Here is a 27,270-nt window from a genome sequence, read left to right on the forward strand (position 1 = left end):
GAAAACTGTCTGGTGAAACAAGACATTTCTAGTGGCCTACAGCCTATAGTCACCACCAGGCAACTCTTCTCTTTCTTATGTTTTTTTAAAGCAAGGACTTGCCTAAGAGCAAGAAAGATGGCATCATCGCTGGTTTTGTGTGTTGCATCATGAGTGAGCTGCTTTGAAAGTGGGCTTTAGGGCTTAACCGGGAGCAAACTGCCAAGTAAGGAAAGAACACAGTAGAGGTAAGAAGACCCTAAGCGTCTTCCCGGTGGGATTCTAAGAACAAAGCTTTGAGAAGAAGCCATCTGAAATACAAACTAGAAAGATGTATCTCATGGGTCTGAACTAGTTCCAAATAGTGTTTTCCCTCTAGAGTTTTCCATGAGATGTCAACCACTTGTTGAGTGTTAAAATACTCCAGTTAGAGAATGCCGTACTTCCTTTCACATTCCAGGCAGTTTCTAACCAGTGTTTGGAACTTGAAACCACTGCCAAGCCTAAACACATCTGGTTGATTCCAGGCCACAAATAGCACTGGAACGCCTTCAACACCTTCCATAGCTGTCATACTTAAAGCTTTATTTCCAAAATAGAACTGACAAAAAAAAATATCAACCTGATGCTCCAGAGTTAAAGTCAAATGTGTGGCGTGGAGCATGATGTACCATTCTAACGTACGCGAAGCTAGGTGCTTCTGTTTCTGGCTACGAACGCTCATTTGGGCAAATTAAATTAGAACACCAGCATTAGTAGATGCAACCCCATTCTCATTTGCTAAGTGTCATATTATAAGATTAGGAGCCCATTCTGCACACTTCAGGTATTCAGTTATATGGTGACATACAGTCTCAATTAGTAATCAAATATCTTTAATAATGTTATTGAACGCCTCCAGGGCATGCCACTACTTAGAAAATGCAGTAGAATGGCTATATGTCGTTTCATTGATGGTCTTCATTTTACTGGAACATCCAATAGAAATTTAGTGATGAGTGATATGGGAAGGCACAATATTTTAAGTAGGAACTTTTTGTTTATTTGTTTTGGTTTTTATCCATAAGATGCATAGGAAGGAGAAAAAGACAAGATCTCCTGAGTAAATTGGTAGTGTGGGGGTCAAGGGGTAGGGGAGAAGGTAAGAGAGAAGAAAGGGAAGGGAGCAGAGAAAAATGTATAGTTCAATAAAAACAATAAAAAAGTTAAAAAAAAGAATTTGTTATGTTTACCAGTTGGGAAATGCAGGTGGCATTATATTAACCTATTGCAAGGCAGCTAATAGCCCAAAGATAGTAAGCTTAATTTAAGGCATATAAGAACCATTCTTTAAGTTTTGGAAAACATGTCTTAGATGAGGTAAACTGGATGACAGAACATTCTGGTAGAGTAGTAGAAATCTGGGTAGATAGCAATAGGGGATAGAAGTGTATCTGAGTAAACCTTAGGAGTATTTTATCTTTTTTTTGTAGCATTTCAAGAACTGTTCAAGCTTCTACGGTACAGGTTTGGTCTTGTTTGTTTGTTTGTTTGTATAGATTTAAAGTGCTGTTGTTACTGGGAGAAAGGTAAACCATTAGTAGCAGTAACTGTTATGCCCTAGAGGCAGAATGGTATAGTTCTCAATAAGGGTGGTGAGCTATGGAGTTTCACTGAAATCCATCTTTTAGGACAGTCTGTGGTACAGTCTCAGGTATATCAACTGCTTTGAGAATCAGGGTCTTTGCAGATAAAGCAAAGGCATTTGGGGACTTAGCCTGAGGACTAGACATATATAGAATATGGAGAGGATATGTAAAGTGTTTAGTACACAGACTTCGTTGTGAAAGGTCAATCAGGGTCGAACCACTTAACTCTTATCCATTAATACATGTTCAACCATTTCCTAAACTCTAAGCAGGATACATGCATCAAAGAGTAGGATACATACAAAAAATAAGTTCAAGCGAAGATAAACTATGCATGACATGTCCTTGTTGCTTTAGTTGTTAAAGCATGCATGAGCCAAACTGTTCCGTGATGTCTTTTTGATACTAGTGTCTCATCAGCTCAGGGTCAAAGGTGGTCAACCAGTTAGGTTCTTCATGAAGGGAAACATTTTGAATGATCTTTAAGCCAATAAGGCTTTTGATTTTCCAAACTTGTAAAACCAGAGCAGCATCTGGACAGAAGGCAACCATCCTCCAATACAGATTTCCAGACCTTTTAGAAATGCTTGGAAGATGGATGTTATGAAGACAGGCAGCCAACTTTCAAAGAATTCATTTGATAATAGACACTGTGCTTGTAATAGGACTGCGTTAATTCTGTATCATAAACTGACAAGCCGCAAGGAAAAGGGGCTCAACTGTGACGTCACGTGAAGGACAAAAGTAGGGCGTGGCTGAGTGTTTGACACTTACCTTGCACTAAAAATTCTACTAATCTTGAGAACATCAGTCACAAGTATTTACTAAATTCAACTTAAAATAGAAGTTAACTTGGGAATTTATTTCATTTTAATTTGTTTGATTAGTTTACCTGACTCAAATCAAAATGTTCTAGAAACAAATTTCTATATAAACAAGATTCAGAAAAATGCTCAGATTGTTATTAAATTAACCAAAACATTTGGGGACAATATTTTTTTTTACTATTATCTAGGTTCATGATCACCTGACAGTTAGAACGACGTAGAGTAAAGCTAATGAGAAACAGAGAGAAGGTTTGTTGCTGCCTGACTAAGGGACAAAATTGACCAGATTACTTAAATTAAAATTATTTAAAATTTAGACTCTGTCTACTCAATGCTAGAAACATTTTTATCTCTTTTATAAATAAGGTGATTTGAAAGTACCTACCACAATGTCTCAATAGAGAAAGCCCTCAGTAAGTGTCAGATTAAAATTTTTGGTGCAGTACAAATGAGTCCTTGACAGTACCTACCAGAAGGTTCAGATCTTTTATTTCAGTCATTATTTGTGACAATTATTCCAATCGAAGATAACATGTACATAGTATTACCTTCTCTGTACTATCCAGGGTACCCCCTCCCACCAAAATAAATAAATAAATAAATAAAGCCAAGCAAACAAGCAAGCAATAAGCCATTGGCAAGAGAATTAAGCAGTATGACTTTGGTATCTGCCTAGGAAATAAGTTGATTGAGGCAGAAGAGCACAGAATCCCAAGAATAAATAGACACTAATTTTCTTCTTAATTTAAACAATTCTATAGACAGATAACAAACATACTTTATCAATGACACATTTATAATCAACATGTAATAACCAAATCACAATTCAACTTCATTGCCCATCCTTAGAGTCAAGACAATTCTCTCTTATAATATTCATATTAGTTCCTTTAAAAATATTACCAGATCTTAATATAAACAAATAAAAGGCTTATGGGGCCCAGTTAGAAGAAAGTAAACTAAATTTACACATACATCATACTGACAAATTTCATGAAGAATTTTGATTGGATGGAACCTAACACAATGACAGTAATAATGTCGTGAGATGTTTGGTCAAGAGACCAAAAAGTTAACATATTGGAAACTTGACAAGCTAGGATGCCAACAGGAGGATAATTGATCACCAGTTTAAGAGAAACCATTGGATGGTTCGCATCCTGTTGCTAGGCAATGTTTCTAGGCAGCAGATCTCTCATCTTAAAGGACCAGAATATTTTACTTTTAAAATAATGTACTTTTTAATAAAAAAATCAAATATATATATGCTTTTGTGTTTGTCAACTTTTGGGTCTCTCAACTAGCTGAACACCTATGAAGTTTATGGACTAGCATATTTATAGGAGATAAATATATTGACAAGATGTCAATATGTATGACAGCCCTCACTAAAATAAAAGTTTTACACTCACCATTTAGTAAATGATAGAGTTTGCATATGGTCATATAATAAGACCAATCAGAGAGGGAAAGATGCCTTCAGGGATGTGCCTATTGTAGCTGAATAATGAAATACAAAATATATTTGAGGTTGATTAAAATTAAAGTAAATTTAGGCATGAAAATATTTTTTTTACTCTGTAAATACTCAAATAAGACTCAGAATTAAAGAAAGTATAATAAATGAACAGTGTAGGCAAATTTTGATGTCTCAAATATATTGCTTAAGCAGAAAATCTGTGTAGATTTGCTAATCAATTTGGGGTGTTTTGCAAGTATCATTAATTGACCTTTTAAAATAATAGCCACAGGGATCACGGCTGGAGGAAAAGGAGCTAATCTGGTTGGGTGAGGAGCACAGCTGTTAGAAGCTGGGGTCTCGTCACCGAGTGTCCACAGCACTCATTGTCCAGCACATGCCAACCTCCCCCCCGTGCTCAGCTGGAGTCTGGTCATGTGTGCTACCTCCAACACATACATGACTAGTGAGATTCGGAGTCCTTGTGTTTTCCAAGGTACCCTTCACTATCAGAATGGGTACCGTATCTGCAGGTGGTTAAAATACAGCACCGCCTTTCTCCTTTGTACCCTCACTACTTCCCCCCACGTAAACCGTTTAAAGGAAGAGGTTTCCCCTACACTTTCTTACTCCTTTCCTATTTTCCAATATTTTGAATAAGACTTGATACCCTCCCACACCCGGGGCTAATACAGCTTGCCATAGCTCTAGAGGAAAAAACCTGGGAAGAGGTTAGGGTCAAGGTAAAGCTAGGTTGCCTTGTTCAGGGCAGGGAGAGGGGGAGGAGAGAGGGAACAGGGATCAAGTCCTACCGCAGAGCTGCAGGTCTGATCTCGGATTGTGGAAAATATTTTTTACATGATGGCACTTTTAAGAAAAAGTAATGCACCACCTCTTAAGTCATAAGGAGCCCTTCACTTTGTAACTGTTGCTGATTAATGACACATGAGTGGGGAAAATGTTATTTTAGTCTTTCAATTATAGGTAGATTCAGTTTCAGTAGTTCATTTGGTCTCTTTCTTTTCTTTTATGGAAATAACACATAATTGATTCAAAAGTGGCCAATTTATGGAAACCAAACAAAGTCACCCCAAACCACGGCTTACTTGATGTTTGGATGATTACACTAATATAATAATATTATATTATATAATCACTGACCAGATTTATTATAAGATTTTTTACACATATATAAATTCATCATAGCTTAAGAGTTTGAAGATATTTTCAATAATTAGCTCTTGTCATGCCATTTCATTATCCTGGGCATTTAAATATTTTTTTGACATGATAAGTAAATTTGCTTTACAGATAACTTGGAAGTTAGGAAGACAAGCACACTCATAAACACATGAATGATCCAAATAAACAGGCAACACGGAAGTCCTACTGGGTTACGCAAAAGCATTACTTCTTTCTTGTTGAAGGTATCAGCATATGCTACATCTTATGTTGCAAAAGTGTACTCATTAAATATTACGATATGTACAGCAGGCTGGAGAGCTCTAGCTAGCTAGTCAAAGTCGCTCATACCTGTGTGTTCGTATTTATGTCGCAGAAGGGAACTGCTTTTCTGGAATGTCTTGTCACATAAGTCACAGGCATACATGCCACTTTCTGTCTTCTTTATCTTCTTTCGAGACAGACAGGAATCGGAGTCTGTCATGTCATCTAGGCCTGACATGTAGTCTTGTGCTCCATCAAGCAATTCTCCCTGTGATATAATCACACAGTTCAACATCGTCTCTGTCCTTCGTGTTTACACCAAACAACTATGCATAGGCTGACATCAGGAGAGCTTCAAAAATGCTAGATGTCAATCTATCTTATGACTAAAATCTTTTAATTTTTTTTTCTGAAGAATATGTAAAGTCTCACTTTTCAACAAAACATAAACCTTCTTTGACAGAAATGGGGAAAAAACAGTTTTCTTATATCTTCCATTTTTTTTAATACCAGGGAATATCCACAAGTGAACGCTAAATATCTGAATTGCTATATTTTCCAGTGTACTTTATTTCAGAAATGATTGGTAGCTGTAGAAACCTCATTTTAATTGAATTTTATATTTAGGTACAAAATATTATTATTATACAATCTATTTAAATGTATGTCTACCAACTAAAAGCCCTAAGCTATATTTTTATATTTAATTTTCTAATTTGAAATAGGGAATATTAATAACACTTTTTATCAATGTTCTATCTATGTTAAAACAGCCTTCAGCGTTGAGCAATAATGAATGTGGATCAGTAAATTATTAACTTTCTTGATATTTATTTTGTCTTGGTCCAAAGGAGTGCAAACCTGCATGGTAACATACATTTTCATTTGCTAGCCCACAGTTCCGTTTTCTTAGCCTGTATTTGCACTAATTAATACTAGGGAAGATTAAATAGGCTTAAACGCATTTACAAAGAAGGCAGATGTGTTGTAAACGGGAATGCTGGACAGCTGTTACAGCCCTGCACTTCCACTTCGACTCCTATTTTGCAACCAGGGATTATAGAAGATAATGCCAACATAACGCTTGTTTTCACATTCAACCACCTATCCATTATTTGATAATTCAAAAATTAGGAAAGAAGGCCTGCGCAACGTGTAAAATGCTCTTAAAATACTCTTCAAAATGAACTATTCTGTATAAAGCAAAGTGCATATTAAAATTTAAACATGTGAATCCTCTGAGTTATGTACATCTCCCAAAGCATGTGACTGTAACTTTAGTTCCAAGTATCTGGGTAAGCCCAATGACTATTACCATAAATGTGCAATTCTCGACAGAATTCATCACCTGTTTCACTTTGTTTTATTTTGGAAACAGACTCCTGCTCTGCTCCCTGACCTTGAACTAGCAATCTTCTTGCCTAAGATTCCTGGAAAAAAAAAAAAAACAACCACCAAAACTATCTTTACAGCCAATGGCTTTGGTAGCTCAGAGTTGGAAGTTCATGTTAGAAAGACTTTCCTATTTCTGCATTTGTCTTTCACTGAGTGGTTTTTCCCCACCTTGTGTATCATCTAGGTGGTTTTTGCTTACACTGAACAGGCTGGGAATCACAGCTTGGGTATTACACCAGCAAGACCACACTTTTTTAATCACCTTTCTTCAGAGTAGACTGACATACCCCATTACCTGAAATCCTTGTTTCCGCTGGTATTTCCTCCTCTGCTGCATGTCAGCAAAGGTAGCTGCTCCCGTGGGGTAGGTATAGGCCATATGTGGTAGGAAGCTCATCTGATCCAGCCCTGGGTAGGGTCGTAGCCCGGGGATGCTGGTCTGGACCGGTGGCATGAATGTGGCAGGGGGAAAAGCGCTTTGTGGTGGAAGAGCTGTGTATAGAGGCTTGGCACTAAACGGGTTCATGCCGAACACAGGGTTAGTGCTTTTGTTGTCCAGATTATTAGAATTTGAAAACTCCTTCTTGATAAAAGTCAAATTCAGGGGTTCATCTGAATTTTCAGAGGATGAAGAAACACTGTGGTGGTCTAAATTGATGCTAGTGGCTTTTGTTTTGTTCTTTGTGGCGATAATACTTTTGGGCTCTCTCATTTGTTTTGGTAACGACAGGTCCAAAGGCTCAGCCTGCAGCTCCTCGGAAGAGAAGCTATTTGGAGTGTATGAGCTACTGTGGGAGTTTTTAGAAGATGTGGAGGAAAGATTTAAAGGAGAAGGAGTGTTGCTCCTTGAATGGTCCAGTTTATCAACTGCTTTAATATTGGTAAAATGGGAAGGTTTGGGTAGCCTGAGAGGAGGATCGCAATTCGTAACACTGTTGTGGAGTTCTGCTATCGACGGTGACGTTATGGAGTCCATGGGTTTTACAGGAGACCTGGGTAACAAAGAGTCTTTTGTGGGGGGGTTACTGTTGGGAGCTAACGGCTTGGAGGTCCTTTCCAGTGACGGCGACCTGGGATTTGAATACTGGTAGACTTTTCTTTGCTCAAACCATTCCTTCACAAATTCCTGAGGAAGGCCCACAGCGATGGAGATTTTCAGCAGCTCGTCAGAGTTGGGCTCCATGTTCATCGCGTAGTACGCTTTGAGTACAGACATGTGGTCCTTGTACGGGTTGATGGGGCTTGTCAGTCCTTTCTCAGAAAGTACAGATGACAAGAGGAGGGCTTTATTATCCACAAAAACTCCGCCTTTGTTGGGGACTATGTTTTCATGAGGCTGCAGGACCGCCTTGATCTCTTCATTCATTTTGCACAGGTAGCGCTCATGCTGATGCAGGGGAATGGGGCCTGGGAAGCTTTCTTTACAGAACTGGCAGGAAAACGGAGTGGATATGCTGTGGTTCTCAATCATTTTATCATCGGTGACCAAATCGATTAAAGTACGCAGCTTCTCTTTCTTTATGTTGCTGATCTGTCTCCTTGAGTCACTGGTCAAGCTCTGCAGACAAGCTTTGGCTTCATTCACTTTTTCTAAGGTATAGTCAATAATACTTTTAGTGGCACCATTATGACTCACTACAGGAAGACCGACAGGCGGGATATTGGGAGAAGTAACTCCTTGCTCTTCTGACTGAGAACATGGATCCTTCATGTGGTAACCCTTCAACTTCGAAATTTCTTCAGTCTTGCAGTCCATCTTTTGCCTGGAAACCGTATTGTCCACAATCTGTAGAACCTTTTGTACCTCGCTCAAATTACTATTCATAGTGGGAAATCCCAGTAGAGGGGCCTCCATCCCTACACCTAAGTGCTGCATTGGACTCTGAGCAGACGGGTGCACACCTAAAGGGCTGGTGGCTCCGAGGCTGCCATTCATAAAGGAACTAGTGCCACTAAACCCGTGCGTTGCCATAAGAACTTTATAGTCATTGAAGTCTAGTGGTTCTGTCTTAATCTTGAGTAAGCCTGTCTGCTCAGACATGCTAAGTGGTTTTCCATTTTCCAACTTGTTCCTCAACTGAGTAATGGCTGAGTTAGTGGGAGAAGAAGAAACAGAATTTGGGGAAGAACCCGTCTTGATATTGTTTCTCATGCGGCCATTTACTGAGATTAAACCAATGCATTTCTTGCTGCTGATGTGTGAACTGTAGGAACCCGAATGGGAGAAGCGTTTCTTGCAGTTTGGGCATTCATAAGGTTTTTCACCTAAAATGATAATGAAAATTAGCATTAGGTTCCCTTGGGTAGGTAACAAGTGAAGTCTGCCAAGACGAGAATGTGTGGGACCAAACGAGATGAATCCAGTGGGAGGGGGTGGACCCTACATTCTAGATTCTTAAGTCAGGGTTATGTGACCATACTGTATCTGGACTTTCTCTACCCTGGGCAGACATAATTCAAGATGTAGGCTGGGAAAGGTGAAGGCTATCTATGCCTTTTTCAGCTAGGCTCCCAAATCTTGTCAGGCCATTGGCAGCCTCCTATTTAAACAGAGTGTCAGATTAATGTGTGGTCAATAGCGCAATAAAGATGTCACGGTATTTAAAGGGGAAGTGTAGCCATGGCTTTAATCAACTCTGTGGAGCTTCCATTGATTCTACCAATTCAACGAGTTCTTTGAATAGCATCCAATTTGGTAATAAAATGCTTGGCAGAGCCATCAAACGACGTCTGAAGCAGAAATCTCAGTGGTGCGATGTGGGTTTATGATGTACGGCTATCGGAGTCAAGAAATGTTGGACATATACAGCTCTTGTCCCGTTTTCTCTCACGTTTTCTGGTTTACGTTTAGGTATCATACATGAATATGCTTCAGAAATCACAGTCCCAATAGCTCCATGTCAAAGGCACCCAGTCTGGCAAAAATCTCTCGATTTGCCACCCCCCCCCCCAAAAATAAAAGCTCTTATCAAAAGGATAAACATTTACAGTGGGTACCCTAAGACTCTCCAATGCAACAGAGCTTTGGAAACAAATGGGTCAGCCCAAAAACACTACGCCCAGGACTGTGAACATTTAAATAGCCTTCCAACCCTGCTCTAATTGGAAAGAACGCAAGCATGAGGGTGAGCACCCCCGCTACTCACCACTGTGAATTCTTAGGTGTTCTTTCAGGTGGTGCTTGTACTTGAAGGCCTTGCCACACTCCGTGCATTTGAACTTGCGGTTACCTGCTCCTTGGGTTAGCATTTGGTGCTGCAAAAGGAGAAAGACGGCCATCATTTTTGTTCGGGGAGCACAAAGGAGATTGTCAGGAATCTTCGCAAGGCCTCTCTTTCAGACAGGCCAAGAGGTCTGAGTGCGTGCCTATTTATCTGCCCTGTCTTTCAGAGTTGCAATAAAAGTGATAATGCTGGTAATAAAATGGGAACTTTTGTTTAAAAAGTGCTTCGCATGTGCACCTGACGCTTGCTTCACAACTCTGCCTGTCATCTCTTGCCTAAAATGCTTCTAAAGTACAACTGTGGCTATATTCATGGATCTTCGTGTCTGCTGCAGAATCTAAAGCCTAAATACTAATCTGAAAAACTGAATACTTCTTCAGATACTGCTGTCTTGTTGGGGAAAAACAGTTTCCTGAAAATATGAAAAAAAAATTTTTTTAAACCCACCACTTAAAACAAAATTTTCATCAGGTTTTCTGTATCTGAGTAAAAGTATATCTTCCAGTAAATCAAACTGAAATTTAAAGAAGTGTAGGAAAAAAATCCCCCCAAATTAAAAAGAAAAAAACCAAAAACCAAAAAACCCTTTGACTATAAATACTTGGTATGCCTGTTTAAATATTCCATTCATGGTGCCACTAGCCCACGTGAACCCTGTTCTTCTTAGGTGCTGCCCTATCAGACTTGATTCATTATCAAATAAGAGACAACATCTTTGGGTTAGAGCTGCTTGGGCAGTTTTATCACGGAAGGACTTCAACGACTTTTCATTTTCCTTTTTAGTCGTGTGCAAGGAGCGAGAGAAGAAAAGTTTGCTGAAAAGACAAGTTAGAGGCTGCACAGATACAATCAAGCACAGCTGACCTTTTTGAACAAGGCGGTGGGGGGGGGGGAGGGCGGGAGCAGTGGAATTTCAGGTTTTTTTTAAAAAAAAAAAAATACAGTCATCCACTCTGGATGCTCAAGGTAGGAGGCCAGCCTTTTTCTGCAGCAATGACACAAAAGCCTTTTGCAAAAAAAAAAAAAAAAAAAAAAAAAGACAGCACGGAAAACGGTATGACAACTGCTAGGGTGTGCTGAATCTTCCCACATTCCTAGTGAGACAGATGGTGTTACATGGGACACAGGGAGGTTTGTTCAAACAGCAGCAACCTTCAAAGATCAAGCGGAGCCCAACCCGCCGAGCGCCATTGAGGGACCAGCGCTCATATGTTGCTGAGTTGCATAAACAAACAGCAACAGCTGCTTGGTCTCCTCCACGGCCCTCAGAGGACTACTATAAACTTTAGTTGTGCCACTGTTAATATGATACAATCATTTTAATTTACTAATTGTAAATGCCATGAGCAAATGAGGGGACTTTTCAACACCAAAGCTACCATTCATAATGCGCCAACCCAGCCACACTTCTGCCTGTGAAATTTAAAGCAGTTATCCTAGATAAACATCTAGGCTTTTTTTTTTTTCTTAGAGTTTTTGTGCATAGAAGCATGAGGAGATAAACTGTTACATAAGTGTAACTACACCAGCATATTACTTATAGCTGATCTTTGGAAAACATTCAAGTCACAAGTCCAGGCAGAAACAAATGGTGTGATTATGTGATAAAGTGTCTTAAAGAGTAAAAATTCGTAGCACAGTCTTTCTATCCTTGCTTAATTGGACCTGTGCCTCCTTTTCCTTGTTCAAAGACAATGAAGCCTAGGATGACAAATCCAGGTTTTCTATAGAATATCATATTTAACCTTTTAAAAACATATAATAGCAAAGTTCATTTAGGGCAATTCTATATCTGGAGGGCCAGTTATTGTGACCGCCATTACTGTGACCACCCAACACATCATAATATCAATTTGCAGAGTCAATTCTCCCAGGAGGATAGAAAGAGCAGTTTTGCTGAAACATTTAAGAGATGCTGTGAATCAATCCTACCCAGTCATTTCAAGGGTTTAAGATACTCTCCTTACCTTTCCAAGACAGAGATCTTAGTTTTAAAACAAGTAAGCAAAAGGAGGCAGAACAATTTTGGCTTTTAACTACATGCATGTATATTGAGATGGAATTGTTTTAACTCCAGCCAATGTTTATTATTTTTCCAATTTATTATGTATGAATGCTTATGACCTATATGCCCTTTTATTTTCCTAAAATAATTAGATTTCGTAAATTAGTAAGCTTGTGAAAGTATTCTAAGTAATTTGAAAATGTTTCATGGCAAACATATAAGAAATATGCACTTCTTTTACTATACATTAGGTCCTATATGAAAAAAAGTGCCTAAGCAAAACTAGGTGAAAAATGGAATTAAAATTGCTGAGATGTTTAATAATGTATAATTAAAATGCTACAATTTCATTCACTTTTTTGTGGAACATAAAAATGAAACTAAAGTCAAGTTAAAGTGCAAATAAAATTTCTAAATTAGAAATTAACACACTCATTCGATCGTGAACATAAGACTATTAAATCATATTAGAAGAGACCATCAAAAAATCATTTAGACCTCAATTAAAGCTATTACCATTAAAAGATCTGCATCTTCAAAATGCCATGAAAAATTAATAATGATTGCCAATCAAAGCAATATCGTTTCTCTAAGGGGTTATTATAGAAGGAAATCACTTAGAACCAACCCCCACCTGATCTGTCCCTGGCTTGTGCGTCACCATATGCCGCTCGAGCTGGGTGCGGTAGGCGAACGTGTAGCTACAAAGAGGGCAGGAAAAGTTCTCTTCATTCTTCTCGTGGCGGTACTTGATGTGTTCCTTCAGCGACGTCAAGCGCTTGTAGCCGCGGTCGCAGTAGGGGCAGGTCAGCAGTTGGGCAAAAGCATCTGGAGTTCCAGGTGGCAGGTCTGTAGCCGAGAGGCGAGAGGGAGAGGAGCGGGCCAAAAGGTCAGTAAATCAATGGCAGCTAATGGGCTGGCTGCCCGGGCTGCTATGACAGGAATCACTGCAATCTGCTCCAGCAGAGCGCCATCATTGCGCCCGGCCTCCTCGCAACCGGGCCCCCTTGCACACCCAGGGCAGGCTTGTCCGAATCAGCTCACACTGCGCTCGAAAATTAATTAATTACTTGAGCTTATTTGTGGGGAGGGGGGGGATTTAAACAACTGATAAATGAGGAAATTCCCTTTGGGTGACTGACAGTTCCTCTGAACCCCAGACTCCTGTGACACCGGAAGTCACAGGAGGGAAGGAGATTTTCAGGTGTCAAAGAGCAAAAGGTGAGGGTCGGTGATCTTAAACTTTTTTTTTTTCCTCAAAAGTAAAAGATCTCTGAAAGATAGGAATAAATTTAGATATTTTTATCTCTTAGAAATGGGCTGTAATTGTTCTTATTCTGTATTGGATGTACAAATGACACAAATTTGCTGACAAAAAAAATTTCACAATACCCTAAAATTACAGTTCTAATCTTTGCTCGTGAAATTCCATGCCTCTGCAGCTGTTCTTCAAATTTTAAGGTAAACACCCAGGCATGTAGTGCATTTGTAATTGTAACAGCTGCAGAGGTCAGTATAGTGGCTAAAAATGAATTACAGCCTCACCATTTTCTTCTTGCCCATTGGCCTCTGGCGTGCCAAGGCGAGACAACTCCTCAGGGGCTTCTGGGTAAATAATGGCCGTGTCGCTTCGCTGAAGGTACTCCTCAATGCTGACTGCATGACCATCGCGTTCCTCCAGTTTTCTTTTGGCAAAGTACTCCTCAAAGTCTGCTGTACAATTTGCGTTCTTCACTGAAATCATAAACAGAAGAGAAGCGTCTTTCAGGGCCTTTTTCCTAGGAGACCAAGGACTCTACACCATTGCTAGCAACAGCGGTTGGCTTGTGACTAGGAAGACTTAAGTCTCTCCTTTGTTTATCAGGAGGGAAGATGACCAAACACTGATTAAACACTTATTTTTATGATACATGCAAAAGGGCTTACTTTGCCTAAGTAGCTCTGGAAATGTTCGTTTGTATAATTCATGTACAAATGAAAGACAACTTAAAATGCATTTATTAAGTATCTTTAAAAGTGGAACTAAAATCCCTAAACGTGTAGAACTAAAATCCCTAAACGTGACATAAAGCAAGCTTTCAGGTACTTTGACGATCTCTATGAAACTTCCTTTTGTCTTTAGACAAGTAAATGTAGCTCTTCACGACAGGGAAACTTCGAAAGTCTACACTGAGGAGGTCAACATACAGCGTGGATCTTTCCAGACCTCCTTCCCCAAAGCCCTTCAATAAAGTGTTTTTACACACACACACACACACACACACACACGAAACAGAAATTAAATTTTCTTAAGGTATACTACACTTCATGTCCCTATCCACAGATCCATCTGCTACTGAATATAAGTTTTTATCATGTTCTTCTTTACATATGATAGTCAGGTCTGCATATTCTGTGATGGATGAGAAAAGACAGGCACCTTTACAAATATAGCAGTGTGAACTTGCTAGGGAGAAGTCGCAGGATGAGGCGTTCTCACTGTGTATATCTTTGTATAGTCAGTGGACACACAAGCTCACAGCTGATAGAACTAAAATAAAAGGTAATGGCATCACACTGATAAAACTGCAGCATGATTTCTATGTGGCTTTAGCTTAAGTTATGACTTTATTTTTATAAATAAGTAATAGTTTTGAGCCAATTTCAGCGATTTGTGCCACAAGACATGGTATACTTAAAAATCTCTAGGTGTATCACTGAAATCAGTTGTGGCTTACACATCCCAAATAAGAAATTATGCATAAGGTGGAGCTGAAAGAGTAGCTGACAGCTCTTCTTTATGGCTGAGGGGAAAGTGCTTTGCTAGCACAATAGCAGACTCTGCTACCATGGTTTGAAAGCAGTTCCCTCTGATTCCCCTGCATCTTCCACCACACTTTCTCTGCTGCAAAGAACACTACAGTGTTGGCTATACAAAGCCTCCTTGGTAAGTGTGATATGATAACGTTCAAGTAAGTTAGTCATTTCTTTCTTTCCTTCTTTTTTTTCTGTTCACATTATTATAAACTTAAGGATTTTAGATGAGAAGACTAGAAAATGGAATCTTCTATTCATTCAACATGTATTGATTGAAACCTAACCTTGACAAGAAAGTCCTAAGCAAAGACCAGAGCTTTTGGAAGCCACAAAAAAACAAAAACAAGCAAAAAAAAAAAGAGACATCATTCCCCAAATAAACATAAACATAAACATATTGCTCAAACATGCTGGGTATTAAGACCGAAGGTTGTGTGCATGAACAAAAGTAAGACAGGAATACAATGCAATGGGTTTAAAAATTTGGAAAAGCTTGAATGAAGGAAGCTCGAGACTAATTTACTCTTTAAGATGGAGCCGCAACGTGAGCGGAGGTGACAAGAAGGAGCATGGCCATCTCAGTATCTAACTTGGAGTGCGGTGTGAAATGAAAGCTATAGGATGTTGGGGAGCAGAGGCAGCAGAAATGGGACTGTGCAGGGCACTGTATTCCTACTAAGGACTTTCATTTTTATTCTAGGAGCAAGAAGAAGCCGTTGATGGACATCAAGCAAGAAGGACAGTTGCATGGGATGATGACACTTGTACTTTGTAATGATGACTTCGGTTATAAAATGACAGGAATTGGAGAGAAAGAAGAGCAGGTTCTGCTCAACGAGTTGGCTTAGGGTAGGGTGGGGTGGGGGCTGGGGCTCCTGTCCAAAGTCACTCAAGAAACGAAGATTAAGAAAGTAGAGGGAAAACAGATAAGATCTCCCTCAAAAAATTGGGAGTATGGGGAGGGAGGACGTTGGAGGGTAGAAAGGGAAGGGAAGGGGAGAAGGGAGGGAGGAAAGTATGAGGGAATGGGAAGAAAGGGGAAGGACAGAGAGGGAGAGAAAAGAAAGAGGTCTTGATTGAGGGAGCCATTAAAGGGCTAGTGAGAAACATGGCACTAGGGAAAGTCCCAGGAATCCACAAGGATGACACCAGCTAAGACTCTTAGGAACAATGGAAAGGATGCCTAAAATGGACTACCTTGTCACCTTCATCCAGCAACTGATGGAAGCAGATACAGAGATTCACAGCTAAGCACTGGGCTGAGCTCCCAAAGTCCAGTCCAAGACAGGGAGGAGCAAGAATATGAGCAAAGGTGAAGCATGGTTAATAAAAACTCAGGGACAGATACTGGGGTTCAACCTGAAGATCCAAGAAACAAAGCAGCCAGCCACTGGCTCTTACCTCAACCTCAGTCCAAAAATGGTGATCCTGCCTCCAGGAAACTCAGAATGAAACTGTCTCCTCCTGATTTATAATCCTCTCTAAAGCTGGGATTAAAGGTGTACACCATTGGGATGAAAGGCGTGCACTGCCTGGTTTCTGTGACTAGTGTGGTTACTGGGATTAAAGGTGCATGTCATTGTGGCTACTGAGATTAAAGGTGTGTGTTACTATTACCTAGTCTTTAATGTTAACCAGTGGGGCTGTTTTACTCTCAAATCTTTAACGCTAACCATTGGGGCTGTTTTACTCTCAAATCAGGCAAGCTTTATTTATTAAAATACAATTGAAATGCCACTACACAAACGGATCAAGACCATGATGGTAAAACTCACAGAAACAGTTGGCTTGAGCTAGTGAGAGCCCACTGATTCTGGACTGATAGCAGATCAAACTGCATAGGACCAAACTAGGCCCACTGAATGTGGAAGCCTTACCCTCTCTGAGGAGTGGATTTGGAGGTAGGGTGGGGGTAAGGTAGAGGGAGTGGGAGGAGGGGAGGGAGTGGGAATGGGGATAGTTATGTAAAATGAGAAAAGACTGCATTTTAAAAAATCTTAATAAAAGAAAGAAAGAGAAAAATAGTGGCCTTTACGAAATAAGTTCTCTAAGACTTGGGGAAAGATCCAGTTTGCCCACGTGAGAGGCTAAAGTGTCTTTTCAATCTGATAAATGGTTTGTGATATTTACCAAAAGCAGGAAACACTAGAATTCTAAAAAGTGTTGAAATCATGGGTAAACATAGGATCAAGCAGAAGAAGAATCAGGAGAATTATATTTTGTGACCATCAGACTAGGTGGAAACAATTCTGCATGCTGTGACCTCAAGTTTTTTCTTTTGTCACTTCAACTTATGCTAAGTTTAAGAACAGCCGTCTGATCCCAAGGCGTGTATTCCCCTTAAAAACGAACTTGGAATGTAAGGCAGGCGCTGAATAGGTTTACTTTGGACTTTTGCTTATATCTGCTCTTAGCTGGATTTAATAGCCATTGGTTAAGATCATTGCTCTGCTGCCCCTCCTAAGGCCATAGGTGCTTTCAAAGGATATTAACAGTGGGGATAACGGGAATGTCACTGAACTTGACTCCTTCGGGAACTGCCAGCTTACAAAAACTATTTGTCCAGTTTTGCCTCATTAAAATAGTGTTACCAAGAATTTTTGCTTTTATTGATAAGATAAGACAATGGAGCAAAATTTTAAGTGAATGTTTTTTGGTTGGTTAGTTGGTTGGTTGGTTGGTTTGCTTTGGATTTTCATGACAGGTTTCTCTGTGTAGCCCTGGCTGTCCTGGAACTCACTCCATAGACGAGGCAGGCTGTCTTTGAACTTAGAGATCACCTGCTTCTATCTCATGAGGCCTGGGATTGAAGGTATGTGCCACCACCACCCAGCTAAAGTGAATGTTTTTAAACACTGTGACTAACTTTATCCATGCCTGACATCTTTTTCCATACCATGACAATTTAAAGAAATGTCACAGCTCCATCTGAACCCCATACATACTTGAATATTTAAAACAAAATTTATTTGAGGTTTCTCAGACTACTGTCCCACTTGATGACCTTAGTGTAACCCAGGAAACGTGGATGGATGTACATTTAATATCCTAATTTTATCTTGATATTTCAGCAACTATTTGAATTATCTGGCTATCTTTGCATGAATTTTCATTTGCATATGAATGTTTCCATCAGAAATGTAATCAAATGCAAATTCAATTGGATTTGCATTAATAGTCTTTGGACTTAAAAGGGAGAAAAATTCTGATATTTCTGGATAGGCAAAGTAAACTACATCTAGATACACTTCTAGTGTTTGGAGAGGTAATCTGATTGCTACATTAAATTTCATCATGCTAGATTTCTACATTGAAGCAAGGTGGGGACAAAAGAACTTCAAATCACATGTTCTCTTTAAGGATCATCTTTGGTCATCTATGGATCCTGAACACTGAGTATCTTGCCAAGGAATGCGTAATTTCTCAAGAAAAATTTCCAGAATGAAGGTGGAAAACAATATGCCTTCAACACTATTCTTGGCATTAAAAACAAAACATAAAACAAGATACCTAATAATTGAATGGGGATTTGGAACTTTGCTCAACTTTTGGTAATGTGACACAGAGTTCCAATGGCTTCATAAGTACTCACAGGATTTAGACATGGCTTCAGTGAACCCCCCCCCCAAAAAAAAAGGATTTTACGAAGAAAATGTCATTTAACCATTTAAGTCCACTGACATCATCAGGACTTTCCCTCGTTTATGCGACATGGATCTGCCATTGATCACCTCTCATCTGATTTAAATGAACCAGCATATCCACTCTGAAAAATGGTGTAACTTTCTCCTTGGTTTTTAGTGTGGTTCCCCTTCACCAAGACACAGTTCTTCATTTCCACACTACCAGGCCTTACAGTGCCCAAGGAAGCTGGTGTTACAGTGGGATCCCACTCCTATTCTCCCAATTGCTTCTTTGCCCTTGAAGCAAGGCTAACCATTGATTTCTTTCCGGAAGAGGCCAAGAGGGAAAATGAAAGCCTATGGATCCCTTCCCTATGGTTTTAAGATTTTATTATAAAAATGATCATCAAGGCTTCCCCCTCCAAGTGACTACAGCTGGAAGAATGCCGAATGAAGGACCTGATGTCCTCCACTCAGGAAAGGACAAGTCATTTCTGACAAAAGAGAAGGAAGCACAGAGAAAACAGACAAAGATGGGGGGCATTCTGCAGCTCTGTACCCAGCTGCTTGTTCCGAGACCACGGTACATTTTGTAGTGACTGTGCTGTCCCCTCGCCTGACATTAAGTCACCCCAATGACTTTTGTTTCTCCTTTAAACTGTGGAGTCCTCCAGTCTCTGCAAACCAAAACCACACTCCCACAGCACTGGAACAAGTGACGAGGGTGCATTTGGTTACTCCTGTTGGCAAGAATGAGATTCGGATTGTATTGGGAAGTTTGTATTTTTTGTTTTTCCAAAGATCTTTATGACACCGCACAGTGGACACAGGAATGAGGTGGAGAACTTGCTACGAAGTTACAGAATTCTCCCCAGTATTTTTCTAGTATAAAATCGACCTCATTTTTTTGTTCTTTCTATAATCCTCCTCATTCCCTGGCCTCCTCAGAAGCGCTGCCAAAGCACACTGACAGAGGATATTTGCATGGTATTTATCATCAAACCATAACAAAAAATTCACAAGAAACCTCAAGTAATTTCTTCCCATGTCTTCTCCAGGGATTTTGCATTTAGTCCTAAAATTTACCCTAATGTCGTGCAAATATCTCAACCTTCCCTAAGGTTAGTTAAACTTTTCTCCATCCAAAAAGAGAATGTTAATTAAAAATGTTTCCTCATGGCTATATGTATTTTAATATTGGTAGATAAATTCCTAGATCCCTTCAAGCCAGCACATTCTTCTCTTTTAAATATGTTCCTCACTCTTACTACTCATGCTTATTAATGATACTTTCATAAACACCTTTATTATTGTCTTGGGAAAATATTGATTTTTTTTAAGGTAGATAATGAATGTTGATCTAAACTGACTTTTAAAATGATTGCCTCGAAACAAGCAGTGTTAACAGAAATCTGAGTGGAAGAAAACCATTGACTGGTTCACGAATCGGTCCGTTCCCATCATTGAGCTGCTTAGAACATGTTCTCCATGACACTACAGGTGTCCTTAACGTATAATTTACAGGTAGCTGAGTTTATAACGCGACCCTGATGCTTATTCTTTCTTTCCTTCTATTTCCTTTTGCTATTTATTTTCTGTATTTAGAACAAAAAGGCAGCTACTCCGTCACCGCCAGTTTACTATCTGGCATGGTTTCAATTTTCATTAAAAACTGAAGAAATGTATTTGAATACTATTGTTAAACCATTCTGGCAAACGTCAAAATAAATGATCTGTTTGAAAAAAATCTAGTTTTCATTCACATTGCTATGTCAAAGCAAATGGGTCGGAAGCTGTTGTCATGTGTGGAGCTATCTTCTTCACGTATGTGAAAAGCAATTCCTTCAGTACTAGTGGATGATAAGACGAGATAGAAGGCTATATTTCATTTTACATTGAATTTTTTAGCTTGAGGAAGCACATGCAGAGGTATATGAATTCTCAAGGCTACTCTGTATAAAGCTGACTGATAAATAAATGCCAGCCTACATATATTGGCGCCAAATATCTGAGAACTGGGAGGGAGGGGGAAGATCTTTTCCTCACAGTGTAGCCACGCAGCAGCTTCTCAAAGCCTCCGACTGGTACAGAGGCATGGATAAAGCCAGGGAAGGGTTGTCAAGAGCAGCAGAGAAGTTTTCTCTCTGGCTGAGAATGAGGCGTCTTGGTGGTCTATCCACCCCTGCTCTTATATGGCCTTCTCTGGGGGAGCATGTTCTAACACCGGGGAGAGATCCACGCTGAAAGATTTAGAAGAAAGAGGTGAAGAATGAATAGGAGGTGGGAATTTGTAGCAGTCTGCAAGATCAAATATTTCCCTCCACAGCAGGAAGTAGCCCAGTCAGGGATGCGGTTTAATTTTGAAGTTTGATTTTGTATGAGAGCATTGTGAATATCGCACCAATGATCCAGAGACTTACAGTAACCTTTGAACGACTTGGCTGTTCAGCAGTACGAAGCGATGTATTGTATTGACTTTTAATTCCCCAGTTAAGCCATATGTGTTCATCTTTCCCCTAACCATGTAATCTAACAGTCTGGAGACAGTATTGCTGTATTTCAGAAAGGTGATTTTGCTCAGCAGTTCTTACTTTCTCTCCGTAGAAAGTTGTAAGACAGTGTTTTCTCTGTACACTCTAGTACTTCAAAATATGTTTGCAGATCAGCATCAATATACCTAGGAGCTTATTGGAAATGCAGGTTCTCAGGGCCCACTCCAGAATCAGCAATCTGTGTTTTCACAGGCCTTGGAGGAAATCCTGTCCAGCTTAAGAACCCTTACTAGAAGGACTCACTTTACTGCCTCACATAGTCCACACATCATTTTGAGTGACATCAAGGAATTACTCCACATCAGATAACCTCCTGACCACCTCATCCCCACACCCCTCTCCTTTGCTGGCTGGATTTGATCTGCAGATATGAATCATTGAGCGTATCTCAGCACATTGGATATTTCTTGTCCACATAGGTGAGCTGATACACGTACCGACTATTTGTTACCAGTACTTATTGGGAAGTCTAGCACACAGGTCATGCTGGATAATTGAAAGATCAGACCAAACTCAGAACCTAGAACTCCCCATTTGGACTACTTTTGCGTTTTGCGTTTGGTTCTTAATTTTCTCACCTGTGAAATGAGCCCACATGTACTGTCTTAGATATCCTTAAAGTCACAGCAATCCATACTTTGAATTAATTAATCACCATAATCAATTTGTTATCTAGTCCCTAGATAAGTCTAGCGAGTTTAATCTGTATTATTTTTCTATTAAAAAGTCAAAATAACACAGACTTCTGAAGGGAGAACCACACGCAATGATCAAGAAAAAAAAATATTTTGGAGGTGCCTGGAAACCACAGGTAGCGTTGCAAGGAAAACAGTGTTTATTAAATATCTGTTGAATGAATGAAGGCGGCATGCAAAAAGCTAGGAGGGTTCATTATTTCTTGTGGAATTCTTGCTGTGAAGTGGAGGTAGCTGCCTCATCGCAGACAAAGCTAATGAAACCTCAGCATTCACGGGCTAGGAAGTGAAGATGCTCCTCCGGGTGCCCACGGATGACGGCCTCCGCCTGACAACTCCCGTCCATCCTGCCCAGTGCCCTTTCTGCTTTCCCTAATTTTCTTTTGTCACTGATTTTTGTAAAAAGAAAAAAAAAAGGATGAAATTTACTGAAAAATGTAAAACTGATGATTTCGATGACAGATCTCTGACTGAATGACAAAAACCCTCCAACCTTGAAAAACATGGCATAGACTAGAAGAAATGACATGCTTCACCGCAGCACAGCAGTACATCAGTACAGCAGCGAGCATCCTCCTTGTTGGGGGGCTTAAGTACTGCCTGAACTCTGCGTTCCGGCATGGCTGCTAAAGCGTCATCCACATCCTCGGCTCGTTCCGGGAGATATCTGATGATCAAACTTGTGCGGCCTCCACCCTTGTGAAGAAGCAAGCAAACTTCAAGCCTCTCATCCAAATCCCACGTAAGAGACATCAGAGGCTGTTGAGGCTACTGACCATGAAGAAGACAGCCCAAAGTTGTTCTTGCTTTAAGGGTACCACTTTCTTCTACAAGGATGACAGAAATTGTGCTTCACGGAGTCTCTTGCTTGTAGGCCTTATCTCACCCAGTCATAATCGCTGTATTGTCTGCTCTGATGCAATCTCCAGTGTAGGTCTGGATCATTACTGAGGGTCCATTTGCTGTGGGGACACCTGTGTTGTACATCTGGACTGAACTGTTATTTTAGGGGGTATAAATCCCTGATCCGATTCCTTAGTACTTAGCTTATAGTCCGCTGCTCACGTGCTGTGAGATACCATCAGACATGGGTCCCAGAGGAAAATGAGACCATAGGGTACCTTGTTCAAAGTTGTTAAAATGATCAAGAACGGAAGTCAAAGTCAGGACAGGGTAGGAGGCACTGTCATTACAGAGAGAACTTCAGAACAGAAGGCCCTTAGGAAAACAATACTTGCAGCTTCTTTTGGGGGAGTGTGGCATCTTCTGTTTAATCTTAATTTTAAAAATTTGTATATTTCACTTACTTTCTGAATTGGTGTATTAAGAGCTGAAAATTCACCGGACGGTGGTGGCACACACCTTTAATGCCGGCACTTGGGAGACAGAGACAGGCAGATATCTGAGTTCGAGACCAGACTGGTTTATAAAACAAGTTCCAGGACAGCTAGGATTCTTATACAGACAACCCTGTCTTGAAAAATCAAAAAACAAAACAAAACAAAACAAAATCCTACTAATTTCATTTTTATTAATAAAAGTCATTTATGACAAAAGATTAAATAAAAAGCAGAGGTCAAGTGCAAGGCCTGCCTAATTGCAGGGTGTGGTGCATGGCTTAGGATGCACACACACCCTGTGTCGTGCAGGAGAGGGCGAGGTCCTTACAGGGTTCCCATTCGCACCCCCAGTACAGCTTTCAGTTTTGGAATTTATGTTTCCCAAGGCAATTTCATGAGGAGGAAGGGTGAGTGTAGGAGAGCCCAAAGTTTCTAGCCTAGTTTTCTCATTAGCAAGCTGACGCCACCGAGGTGTAGTGAGGTTAATAGTTCACACAGAGTTTCAAAACTAGCGTCTAGAAGAGCTGTATGCAGAAGCCACACATCTTGAATCCTGACCCATTGTCCTTTCTAGTACATCACAGTGATTCAACACAAAAAAGAAAGACTTCATCTTTGTAGTTTTTGTTTATCACGCCTGATTTAATAACATTTAAAAAGGACCTAGATGCTGAAAAGATCACAAGGACATGAATATTTCTAAATGCCACATTATGGCATTATAAAGTTAATATAAGAAAAGCCAATTAAAATGCCCATTTCACTGGCATGTGATATTAAATTATTCCTTCTATTTATGTCTATACATTTCTTTTGTAAATTTAAATTTACTTATTCACAGAAAGTGTACTTACTTTTATGAGTCCTATGTTTTCAATCCTTTCCTTGTTCTGTCTCTCTTTCCCTCTCCACCCCACCCTTCCTTTCTTTGTTTCTATGGTGACACTGATTGAGTTGCTGACTGCCATGCCAACTTTGGTTGTCAACTTGACACACATGGGAAGAAGGAACCTCAGTTGAAGGGTTGTCTCCATCAAACTGGCCTGTGGGTATGTCTGTGGGGCATTTTCTCCATTGCTAATTCCAGTAGGATGGCCCAGCCCACCATGGGCAGCACCATCCCCAAGCAGGAGAGTTTGGGCTGTATAAGAAAGCAAGTTGAGCATGCGCCTGGTAACAGGTCAATCAACATTATTCCTTTCTTGGTTTCTGCTTCAACTTCCTGCCTTGACTTCCCTCAATGATGGTCTATAATAAATATATAAAATAATGTATAAAATATAATAAATATATAAAATATAATTGTATGCAAAATAAACATTTTTCCCCCAAGTTGCCTTTGGTTGTGTTATCTATAAGAGAAACAGAAAGCAAACCAGGACACTGGGCAGAAGGAAAAGTTCTTTAGATTCTCACCTAGAGATTCTTAACCTTTCTATTTAATAGGACTGTATTTTCCTAATTTCGGAATTTCTTATTTTTAATCAAGTTTCCAGTGCACTCAGTAAATTATAACTCTCCAAAGCATCTTGTAAAGATGGATTATTATGAGCCATTGTTTGATTGGATATTCTGAGTGTACAGTTAAGAAAATAGGTCTTAAGCTTAAAATAAAATACAAGACCAAAAAGGAACTTCATTCACGGTTCATTTTGCTTTCCTATTTCACATACTACTTGTTTCCCGCCCCTCATGCTTAATGACATCCTCCTACATGTGTTCCACTTCTTCAGATTAAATGAAACTGTGTCAGCCCTTGGTAATGTCCCATCCCTCACAGGCTTTTCCTGATGAACCCTTCCTGCCTGTGCCTGTCTTGACACCCAGAACAAAGAGGCTAGGTCAAACTACTTCTTAATTCACATTGCTGATCCAAACCACTGTTCCCTGTTTTACCGGCTCATTCATCATTAATTTATTCCCTAACTCAGGAAATGGCCTGCTCATTAACTACCAGCATTATGGAAAGTACTATGCTTGTTGAGGGGACTATGGAGAAAAACAAACTTAGTGTCTACCTTCAGAATCTCCGCTCTGTGAAGATTTTGAAGAATTTTGTTAGTTTGTTTGAGACAATGTCTTGAACTCCTAATGTAGCACAGGCTGGTCTCAGACTTACCATCCCTTTGCCTCCCAAGCGTGAGAAATAGAGATACACTCTGCCATGCCTGGCTGTAGCTAGAACGTTCAGTCTATAAGTCTAAAGTTATCTTTTTTTTTTTTTTTGCATCAGGCTTTAGGGCACTGTCCATATAGTTCAAGTAAAATGGCATAGATCCTATAACTGCATTTCCTCCAGGCTGCCATTCCTTAAAAGGTAGTAGTCCGGACCGGGCATGGTGGTGCACACACTTTTAATCCCAGCACTTGGTAAGCAGAGGCAGGTCGATCTCTGAGAGTTCAAGGCTAGCATGGTCTACACAGTGAGTTCCAGGACAGCCAGAGCTACTTAACGAGACTATCTCAAACAAGAACACAAACAAACAACCAAACCAGGAAAACTGTACCTTTTCCCCTCTAGTCTCACAGTATGGGTGGATAGTCTTGTTTCTTTACTAAGTTCAAGACAGTTCAGTCTTTCAAAACTAGAATCAGAAACATAGTGTTCTAATCCCCCTTTTCTTCCTCCTCCTCATCAGTCGACTTACCAACCCCACATCCGACAGAGGGCTAATACCCAAAATATATAAAGAACTCAAGAATCTGGGCATCTACAAACCAAATAATCCAATTTTTTAAAAAATGGGATACAGATCTAAACAGAGAATTCTCAACAGAGGAATCTCAAATGGCTGAGAAACACTTAAATAATGTTCAACATTCTTGGCCATGAGGGAAATGCAAATCAAAATGACTTTGAGATTCCTCTTACACATGTCAGAATGACTAAGGTCAAAAACACAATTGACAGCTCATGCGGGCAAGAATGTGGAGCAAGGTGAACACTCCTCCATTGCGGGTGGGGGTGCAAACTTGTATTGTCACTTTCGAAACCAATATGTTGGTTTCTCATAAAATTGGGAATTAAGGCCCAGCTCTTACACTCCTGGGCATAGACCCAAAGGACACCTCATACTCCACAAGGACACCTGCCCAGCTATGTTCACACCAGCTTTGCACATAATAGCCCAAACTGGAAACAATTGAGATGTCCTTCAGCGGAAGAATGGATAAAGAAAATATGATACATTTGCACAATGGAGTATTACTCAGCTTTTGTGAATATTGTTATTATTATTATTATTATTACTTTCCCCCATTGCCCTATAAAATTTTATGTTCCTTAGGGACACAAATTAAATATTCTATCTCTTTAAAGCTTGTGTTCCTTCAAGCCTCAGTTTGAATTCTGCTTAAGATAAATAACAAATGAAAGAGAGAGAGAGAGAGAGAGAGAGAGAGAGAAAGTTTGTTGATGGTTATTCAGATTGAAGGAAAAATGAATCCTGATGGTAGTCAGTTATGAAATAAACGAAACATTAGTTGACAGCTTTGTCATCATTATATGGAAGTGCCATTAAGTCTTCCTCTTCAATAATTAATTTAGGCGCGCTAGTTAAGGATGAAGTGAGGTAGAAGACTCGCTGTAAAAATGCAGGTAGTTATCAACCACTACATGGACTCGTAACACTCAAACCTAGACTACAGCAGAACAGTGGAAGGAGTTGTATAGTTTTTGGAGTGTTCCAGGATGCCAGAAGCTTTCAGAATTGTCTGGTCAGAGGCTGGGGAGATGGCTCAGTTGGGAGCAGAAGAACCTGGGTTTGATCCTCAGGACCCATGAAAAATGCTGGCTGTGCCTTTAATCCCAGCACTCGGGAGGCATAGGAGGTGGATCTCTGTGAGTTCAAGGCTAACCTGGTCTACAAAGTGAGTTCCAGGACAAGTCAGGGCTGTTACACAGAAAAACCGTGTCTTGGAAAACAAAAAAAGTACCAAAACAAAACGAAACACTGGCCAGGCCTCGTGGCACACCTTCAGTGCCAGCACTAGTGAGGCCGAGGCAAGTGGATCTCTATGAGTTGGTGGCCAGCCTGCTCTACAGAACGAGTTCCAGGCCAGCCAGGCCTACATGGTAAGTCCTGTTTGACCCTTACCCCTCATCAAATGTTGAATATTGCAACATGCAGTTATAACTACAGTGTGGAAGAGATGGAGACAGGTAGACCCTGGAATCTGATGGTCAGTCAGCTAAGTCTAGGCTATTCGGCAGTTTCAGACCAAGTGAAAGACCATCTCAAAAAAAAAAGAAGAAGAAGAGTGGATTGTTCTTGAGTAGCAACGTTCAAGGTTGACCTGAC

The 27,270-nt window shown here is 40.1% G+C and overlaps 1 protein-coding gene and 1 long non-coding RNA gene across 5 annotated transcripts in view; one reads left to right on the forward strand and one right to left on the reverse strand.

Moving 5' to 3' along the window:
* The window catches only part of Zeb2 (zinc finger E-box binding homeobox 2), a 127,658-nt gene that overhangs the window by 2,293 nt on the left and 98,095 nt on the right, over positions 1-27,270 (reverse strand). For 3 of the 4 annotated variants that reach the window (XM_087899927.1, XM_087899928.1, XM_048426260.3), the window contains 5 exons: positions 13,509-13,697; positions 12,598-12,812; positions 9,881-9,989; positions 7,030-8,999; positions 5,427-5,607 (listed from right to left, as the gene is read on the reverse strand). In XM_087899927.1, the coding sequence (XP_087756053.1) occupies positions 5,427-5,607; positions 7,030-8,999; positions 9,881-9,989; positions 12,598-12,812; positions 13,509-13,697 (2,664 nt within the window). Of the gene's footprint in view, positions 1-3,846; positions 3,935-5,426; positions 5,608-7,029; positions 9,000-9,880; positions 9,990-12,597; positions 12,813-13,508; positions 13,698-27,270 lie in introns of all 4 variants that reach the window. The other variant, XM_087899929.1, reaches the window with a different exon arrangement.
* LOC148118705 (uncharacterized) lies at positions 12,716-16,375 on the forward strand. The gene is made up of 2 exons (XR_015735853.1): positions 12,716-12,852; positions 15,460-16,375. It is a non-coding gene; the product is annotated as an uncharacterized LOC148118705 (long non-coding RNA).

The sequence above is a fragment of the Myodes glareolus genome, chromosome 21 (genome assembly GCF_982192425.1).
Source record: "Myodes glareolus chromosome 21, mMyoGla1.1, whole genome shotgun sequence".
NCBI classification, from domain to species: domain Eukaryota; kingdom Metazoa; phylum Chordata; class Mammalia; order Rodentia; family Cricetidae; genus Myodes; species Myodes glareolus.